At 32.0% G+C, this 9349-nt stretch overlaps 1 protein-coding gene across 1 annotated transcript in view; it reads left to right on the forward strand.

The window, feature by feature from the left end:
• The window catches only part of LOC129217506 (zinc finger CCCH domain-containing protein 15-like), a 33855-nt gene extending 26844 nt beyond the window's left edge, over positions 1–7011 (forward strand). The window contains exons 9-11 of the mRNA XM_054851818.1: positions 3893–3997; positions 4722–4824; positions 6740–7011. Of these exons, the coding sequence (XP_054707793.1) occupies positions 3893–3997; positions 4722–4824; positions 6740–6873 (342 nt within the window). The 3' untranslated portion in view covers positions 6874–7011. The remainder of the gene's footprint in view (positions 1–3892; positions 3998–4721; positions 4825–6739) is intronic.
• The last annotated feature ends 2338 nt before the right edge of the window (positions 7012–9349 follow it).

Genomic DNA, 9349 nt, shown 5'->3' on the forward strand with positions numbered 1-9349 from the left:
TTGACATAGGCCCCAAAATTTTAATTCGTTTTCTTTTTCGCCAGACCTGCCTTATGTCATGGTTTAGATAAATAAAAAGTTGTCTTTTTATGTAGAATGAATATTTTCTCAGTGCCTCTTGCCTAAACAAAGAGAGGGCAAATTATGTCCCACAGGCCCCGCTTTGACATAGGCAGTGGCGCCGACTCCATGGGGCCTGAGGGGGCCCAAGCCCCCTCAAAAAAACTTTTGAGGGTGCAGAGCCCCCCCAATAAATCAAGAAAAGTATTAGTTATATTATGTTTTCTAAACTCATAAATTTATCTTTTATTTTCCTTGTTAGAAAATAGTTTACCTTGTAAAATACATTCAGTAATGAGTTAAAACAAATAATTATTACGGTAGTAAGCAGGTTAACTGAAAAGGAGTAGTGTGAATAATGATGGTGTTATAGTGCTGCAAGCACACTTAAAATTTGTCCCAGTGCGCGAACTTACGGGTCAAATCCGTTGCCGGTGGGCAGCGCTGCGGCGAGCTCATCTAAGTGTTGCTGATCTGGAAAAATTATATGAGGATTTGATTTGTATATTAAATGGGAGGCATGATAGTTTTGAGTACTTTTGGGAATTGTGTTTAAAAGAAAAACCTTCACACAATGATGATCCTTCGCTTCCTCGGAATCGACGTATACCAAAGTATGAAAACAACGAAGCCAGCTCACCGCATGCTTTCAAAATCCCAAAGGCACTTTACATTGAGGTTTGTGAAATGGTGCAATCTTGCATTATTGGGCGGTTTACATCAACTTGTCTCGCACAGATCATTGCAGTTGAACAAGAGTGCTTGCTTTTATTAAACAGAGGTGAAACAAATTTTGAAAAATCAATTGAGTTTTCAAAAATAACCTAGACATTGAGAGAGTGCGTTTACACTTGAATATGTTAGCCGGTATAACTAATGAAAAAACTGGTCTTAAAAAAAAACATGCGTAAATTAAATTACCTTTTTACGAAAATACTGTGCGTATTTGTATTTATTTTTTCCTTTTTTCAAAGCCAAAAAATATGTGTCAGGCTTGTCGAGTTTTTGGGATTCTAATGTTGATTATATGATTTTAAAATGCTTTAAAAAAACTTTAAAACTCACTATTTTTCATCTCAAATTTAGAAAATTTCCCCCGGTTACCCCCCCTCCCCCCATTTTTTCAAAAGTCTGCGTCTCTGGGAATGCCTTTCCATTCAAGTCTAGTGTCCTTCCTACCTTATAATATCAATGCTTAGCTACGGCACTGCACGGCTCCCCATAAAATAGAACAAAAAAATCTCTTACTAAGACAAGTGATATGCTTTAAAAGTTGAACCAGAAAATTTGTCAACCAATTTTTAGATTCTTTTACTTCGAAAACGCCGTGTCACATACTGTTTATTTGTTAAAATTATACACACTAGAAAATATGGCATTTTCAAGGCACAAAAATCTGACCTTTATTTGGAGTGAGGGACCTCCGAGGGATTACATAACACCCTAAACCCCCGGTGATGTCCAGCCCCCCCCCAATAATTTTTGCAAGTCGGCGCCCCTGGACATAGGCCCCGAAATTGTATCTTTTTTTTTTTCCAATAGACCTGTCATATACATCATGATTAGAAATATTAATCAGTTACCTATATATGCGAGTATATATCATAAATTTTGTTAAATATGACTTTTTTTTCAGTGACCCGTCTTAGTGTACAAAGGCACATGAGCGCTTGTGCCACGAATTTAATGGGGGGCCCCAAATTTTTAAATTAACCAAACCTATAAAAATCGTTTGCTTTTATTTCGTTAAGTGCTTTCAGCAAAGTTTCATGCATCTTTTTTCAAACAATTTATATATATATATAAAAAAAAAACGAATGCATAACAGATGCACGTTTATAATTTTTGATCATTACAGTATACAGCTAAAATATCTGTTTTATGTTTTGTTTTGTGTATTAAGACTACGATGGTCTAGTCTTAATTCATACACTATTTTTGAAACCAAATTCAAACATATAACCAAGAAAATCCATTCCTAAATGAGCAGTTGTCTATCCTTTGTGGCATTGGAAGAATCAGCCAGATAAATTTTTCTTTTTACCAGCTGCACTTCTGTGGTTTTAAGTTTCGTCTTCTGCCCGAAGCTATAACTTCTAAGAGCAAATCGGACGGACACCTTCTGACTCAAGCAAAGGGGACCATGGGCGCCCATATACAAAATTGTAAGGGGGGGGGGCTCAGATATTTTAACCATGGTTTAGCATGATATTTTCCCCATGAAAAACAATTTCAGAATAGATTAGAGTCGTTAAAATTGGACATTTTTAATTACTTATTCATTAATGGCTGGAAAAGAAATATTTTTACATTTTTGCAAAGAAAAAAATAGTAAAAACAAGGAAGTTCTAATTTCTAAGGGGGGCCCGAGCCCCCCCCCCCTTGCCCCCTATATGGGCAATATGAAGGGGACTTCCTTTTTGCTATGCCCCTTTCGACAGCATAAAACTGTTTAATTGGTCAATCCTTCGGGACTTTTGACCTTGACTGCTCTTCTATACTCGATTGCAAGCTTACTTGACTGGAGAAATGAGCTGCAGCCAAGCGAAAGAAATAGTTCCTAGCGCTTTGTCCGATAATCGGGGAAAATTATGCTTTTCGCTTCAGAAATTGGTTCTATATTTTGAATACCCTCATTTCTACACATGCATAAAAGGTCAGTAAAATGTAGTTACTAATATTTTTAAAAAATATTTCAATTCATGAGTACCAATTGAATTTTGTAATGAAGAATTGCAACTTCTATACAACTAGATTAGAATTAGCTGCTTTAATTTGTTTTAAATGTTTTTAAATATATACTTGGATGTTCAGATGCAATAAATTTTTAAGATACAATATAATTTTAAGACTTTTTTCTTTTTTTGATATTTTCTGACAAAGCACAATTTTATTAAAAATATAGTATTTACTTAATTTCACTTAATACCATGTGTTTTACTGTGGTATTTACAATAGTGTCCGAAATCAAACCAACACTACCTGAAATATGTAAAAATGTACCACTTAAAGTAATTACTGTAATATATGGTACGTACACATAGTTTGAGAAACTTCAGTTTCAATATCAGATAGGCCCCCATTTCGAGTAGCGCCCCAGGCCCCCATCCGTCTTGGTACGCCACTGTAGTTGCTGTTTTTTTTTTTTTTTTTTAATTTAACCCACATAACAAGAAGTTTGAAATTCAGGTTTTGTACATTATTCTCCAAGAAATTTATTATAATGAGTTATTTCAAATGGCTCTTTTTGAAATATTTTTTAAAATTAACTTTTGAATCTCAGAATTCTCTGATAATGTTATTAATAACTTCATATTTTATGCTGCATGTGTCGTAAGTCACTTTACTGTAATATTTAATTGTAAAACATAGAAATTATTCCTATTTATGTGATTCGAAGTTTGATTGATAAAACTTCTAATTTGCTAACTTAACTTTTACAATATTTTTTTGTTTAACACTTTATTTTGAAGTTAAAATCATTGATGTTGAGATTGCTGGAGGAAAATGTGGGTACTGCTGTACTAATTCGAATGAGGATTTGTAGGTCAAATTTTCTTAGCTAAAAAAATCTTTGTTTTGATCTCAATCCCCCTCTTTGATTAAACCTCGGGATATTCAGACATAACATGAAATATCAATGCAGTTTTCAATTCAACGTTAAAATTGTAGTATCTTGCAACAGTTTTATCTTAGAATTTAGTGAATCTTTTTGTTTGTTCTGGAGATTTAAAATACTGTTTTCTTTTTTTAACATTCTGAATGTTGTTAATTTTCAATGAATAAAAAAAAATAAAATAATTTATCTATTTTTAAATCTATATACATACAGCTTAGTGGACGAGATATGTTTACATTTAATCCTGAAATGGCCATTGATGATCAGACAGAAGAAGGAGAAGCAGCTTTTGACATGAAATCTAGGGAAGATCAGGAGGTAAGAATGCACAAAATTTAGTATATAGTAGGTATAATTCTGTAAAATATTTTCCCCTGTATTTAATTCATCACTATTTTAGCTCTTAAAAATAAAGATTCTTAGCTAAGTTGCTATCCCTTGCTAATTAAATGTTTTAAATTATGTAATTAATTTATGCATTTCTATATGTATACATTTTTATTTTTACTATGGAAAGTATTGGAAAAAATTATATTCTGTTATAGAGTTATATATTTTTTAAATGCTGCAAAGAATTGATTTTTTGTTACTTGAATTATATGCATTTCATGTATGCAATTTTTTGCTGATTCACATTGCATGAGATATTGCAGTACATACTGTTTCATTGTCAACCTTCGAACATTTCACATCCAAATTTCGAAATTTTTATATTATTTTCACTTAAAATAACAATAAGAGTTAATATTACTTGAAAACTTTTATTTGTATTTTCAGAGTTTTAAAAAAAAAATCAAAATTTAGCTGTTAAATGTCTTGTACGTTACACCCAATGTGGAGTGATTCTTAAACTAAAGTGCTGACTGTATACAGAATAACTCATGCTTAGTTTTTATCAGAAAGGTGGATTTTAATTTTCATATTATTTGAAGTTTGGATTATATTCCGTTAGATGCTTTAAAACAATAGTATGTTTCATTCATTTTAATTTCTATTCTAAATGTTTTTATTTGTATACTGTACTTTTTAAATAATTATCTAGGCTGAACCATGTAAAGAAATATCATCCGAGTTTTTTGAAAGTGAGCTAAGTGATGATCAAGGGAAAACTGTGGCAGCTGCTAGACATTGGGAAAATTCTCAAGGTCAGTTTATTTAGTACTTTTTATAAGTTTATATTTTGACAAGTACAAGCTTGAAAAACTTTAAAATTGATTGTTTTCCTAATATTCTACATTAAATTAAAAATTTCTCTAAAAAAATGGTGCGTGATGTATGTTACCTTGTTGATTTATATCATACTTTTAAATTGGTTCTTTATCAGGGGCCGTGATAGTAGCTCTGTCCCCCTGGGTGATGTTTTCTAGTGCTACCCCCAGAATTGTCCACAAGGTCAAAAAGTTTGATGACGACCCCCCCCCCCCTTTTTTCCCAACATATACATGTAGAGATAAAGAGAATGAAGCCAGTTTCTTGTTTAGGAGATGGCCAAGAGTACATAGTTAGATTTTGAGAATTCAAATAAGGAAAATTACTTCATTGTATGATAACAAAAGGAATTAGCAAAAAGTTTCTATTCCTAAGTGTCATATTCCTCCATTTCACAGTATTTTGTCCAAATGCAAGGTTCACAACATGAAACTTTTTTGCCATAAGTGTTTAATTTACTGTCTGATTAGCACATTGTTTTATTTTTGTGTTTGTGTGTTAGTATGACTAACTCAAAATAAAATTTTGTGCTAATCAAACAATAAATTAAATAGTTATGGCGAAATAAAGTCTCATGCTGGTACTTTACATTGGGACAAAATGCTGTGAAAAGGCCCCTGAATGTAAAAAAAGGTGTTCCAGTTTTTTATTTTCCATAATCCCCTTCTCTTATTTAAAAAAAAAAAAAAAGTGGAACACCAAGAGTATATCATTAGCATTTATTAGAGCAAAAAAATTATGTTACAAATCATAAGACAATGAACCCTGAAAGACCTAAAATGTTTAAGACAGATTACAAAAAAAAAATAACTTTGATAAATTGAATTGTATTGACTGAAATTTAGTTTGATTTATTCGTTTCAATCAGTGGCGGCAATTCAGGGAGGCAAGAAGGGGCAACCACCCTTTCACTTTTTATGGTTGATTTATTTATTTCATTTTCCAATTTAGTTTCCAAAACTAGAAATTATAAAAAAGGCAGAAATGTCAAAATTTTCAGAACATAATCATTTGTTTTACTTGGTATATCTGTTTATGAAACATTCTTTAGCACAAGCAGAAATTTTTAGTTTAGGAATTTATTGTTTCGATATTAGTAAATCAATTGTTTTACTTAAACAAGCCTTACTTGTTTAATGAAATTATTATGAAGTGTTTATGACATCTCAAAATACTTCAGGGTAAATTATGCGAGTCTAATTCGTGGTTTTCCACTTCTGGGGCTCAGTCACTTCCTTAGCCGGGCTGATGAGTGCTAATTAGCACGAAACTACAGTCCTTGGCTGGAATGACTGAGTTGGCGGTGGATTTCATGCATGTCTAAGTGTTTCTTCAGGGAAAATTATTGTGTGCATAATTCAACAAAATCTTAAGAAAAATGTCACCAAAGTTGTTGAATTTAAATCAATTTCCACTTATTTACTCTAAAAATAAGCCCTAACAAAAGTTTATTTCTCTCTATATATATTATTATTATTATTATTATTATTTTTTTTTTTTTGCTGCTGCCAAAAGTCCTATGGCTTTTAGTTTTCTTTTTTGCCCCCCCCCCCCCACTTTTAAGCCCCAATTGCCGCCACTGGTTTCAATATACCTTCAACATTATAAGCTTATGGTCTTCAATCTCCTTTTGTAAAAGCATATCTTCTGTGGTCTAGTACCACAACTGTCATTCAAATATATATATAGTAGAGCAGTAAGAGCATTTTTTGACCTACTTTTCCTATGATGAGCAAATAAATAAAGAAGTAATAACACTGATAAAATATACTGTAAGATTTTTATTGCACTTAAATTTATGAACTTAATGTTTATTTCAATTGCTCATGATGTTTTTTGAAAATGTTTTAGTTTCTGAACCAGCAGCTGAAGGAGGCATTGAATCAGATGATGACAATAAAGATGCAGTTCCAATTGATGAAAATCTTTTTGATGAAGACCTAGAAGATTTAGATGAAGAATTGCAGGATTTAAATGTTGATTGATGATGATTAGGCATAAGAATTAAGTGTCATGTTTTAATGGCTCTAAATAAATTTGTACAGATTATTTAATGTGTGTGTGGTTTTATCTCATGAAATAAAACAAAATATTTTGTAATGCAAAGTATTTATTTTTTGCTGCGTTAGTACTACTTTTTAAACTCTTGAAGTGTAAAAATATTAAAAGTAATAAATTGAAAAGCAAAAGGGGAAAATGATTTGAGTCCACATCAACTGACCCAATTTTTCAAATCATCCTAGTTCGACCCTCACCGATTTGGGTGAAATTTCATAGAGATGTAGAGATACCGTTGAAACTAACCTATGCAAATTTTTTGCTTCTGACCAGGAAACATCACGATCAAGGAAATTCAAAAAAATTCCAAATTGGTGGCATTCGAAAGAGCATTGGAAAACATGTTTATGACACTGAAACTACGTGCCCTCGTGACCACGTTATCGAAATATGATGTCTTAAAAATTGCCGAAATTTTTAGTAAAGTCGCCAAATTTAGCGAGTTTTGTTCAGAAATGGAAGGTACGGCGCGAATTCAACATCTGCATCTGACAAGACATTTCACTTCCATATTTGGTCACCACCAAAGCGAGTGTGAAATATCGCATTAATTCTTTACTCGGGGTGACTACCATGGCGCGGGGTGTCGTGGCACAGACTGCGGCATTGAAATTTTTAGGGGCTTGTGTTCCGGGATATTAACGTGCAACTGTATAGGGGAAAACGCCACAGCCCGAAATATTTGTTTTATTTTAGGGGAAAACGCCACAGCCCGAAATATTTGTTTTATTTTATTGTAAAAGCAATGGAATTTTTTGTTATTCTTAAGACTGTTAAAAAACTAATGTTTAAAACTTTTATGCTTCTGCGGGTGAAATATTTCCACTGAAAGAGTTTTTTCGATGATGAATCTGTTTTGAAAAAAATATAACCGTAGAGAAACGGTAAACACACTTCAAAGTCTTTTTTTTTTTTTTTTTGAAAAGTTGTAAATCTGAAGTCTTCAACAGTATCTAAATACGAAGAAAACGACATTTTTAAAGATTTCAAACCATGTTCTCAAATTAAAAAAAAACAATTTCTGTCAGTTATTTCCAGTGTGTTTTTCGTTATGTGTATCATTTTCAAGTTATGTGTAAACTCTCTAACAAGTCAAATAAAAAAAAACTGTATTAATTTTTATTTTGCTCGTATTTGAATTCCCTTTAAACGTGAAACATAATTGGTAAAAGTGACTTCAGTATTTTTAAAAATGACTAAATAACATGCAATATGATGTGCATTTACGTTATAGCGACTTTCATTTGCAGTGACAGACTTTTTCGAACTACAGGGGTTGTTGTAATGAACGTCGACTATAAAATTTTTGATAAGAATCTGTTATGAAGTAATTTCCGACATCGTTAGTTTTGCTGTGCAAATTTTTGACATTTACTATCCGTTGTTCTCTTTTTTTTAATTATTATTTTTTTCGATTTTAAATTAAACATTTTCGCTAGCAGTGGTCAGACAATAAAACTTCATGAATGATAATAACTTTTGAAAAAATAAATAAGAGCTGGGATACTACAATCCATGATCATGTTCTTTCAACATCAAAAACTATCCATTTTATTTTCAATATATAAGCTTTGATAAGCATGTTTTTTTTTACTTATTCATATTAATTCTCGTACATAATTATTAATTATTTACAACACATTTCATTACAAGAGTACAAACTTAAATTAGTTAAGTTAAACACACTTGAAATGCACTTAAATTCTGAAATGCATTATTATCACGATTACAAAGTTAAATCCTACGTTCAATTTCGTTATAAAGTTGTAGCTCCTCTGGATAAAGCTCTCTAGTTTCCATTTCACAGGCTTCATAGTTACTTTTTAATTTTACCCACAGAAGTAAAGGGTTAATTCGAAACATCGTTTACGCGCTTTGCAGATGACCAGAAATGGAAATGAGAATCTTGCTATACGCAGGCGATGAAATCACGTGGTATTTTCCATTTCTTGCCAAGTCTTTAAATTTGGCGAATTTTCGTAAGATTTCGACAGACTTTGACCCCCCATATCTCAAAAACAAAAGGACGAGGGCACACAATATTTGGGTCAAATTTTTTTCTAAAGATACTCTTTCGAATGCGACCATTTTTAACTTTTTTCATGATTACTGAACTCGTGATGTTTCTTGGTGAGATCCAAATCGTAAGAATCTAGTATCTTCCAAAAATTTGATCCAAAGTGGCGGATCAGCTTTTTGTGACATATTGTGATTTTTAGACCAAGATTGCAAAAAAAATTATCCCACTGAAAGCCTGAAATTTTGGGAGCTCAAAGTGTGTTTGGCTTTTAATATGTTCAAGTATTTTAGTAAATTCGAGAGATTTTTTGTAGCGTCCACTATATGCGTCACAAGCTTCCACTATGATAACATTACTTGCATGCTACACAAAAGTTAATGAAG

The sequence above is a fragment of the Uloborus diversus genome, chromosome 2, assembly GCF_026930045.1.
Source record: "Uloborus diversus isolate 005 chromosome 2, Udiv.v.3.1, whole genome shotgun sequence".
Classification (NCBI taxonomy): Eukaryota; Metazoa; Arthropoda; class Arachnida; order Araneae; family Uloboridae; genus Uloborus; species Uloborus diversus.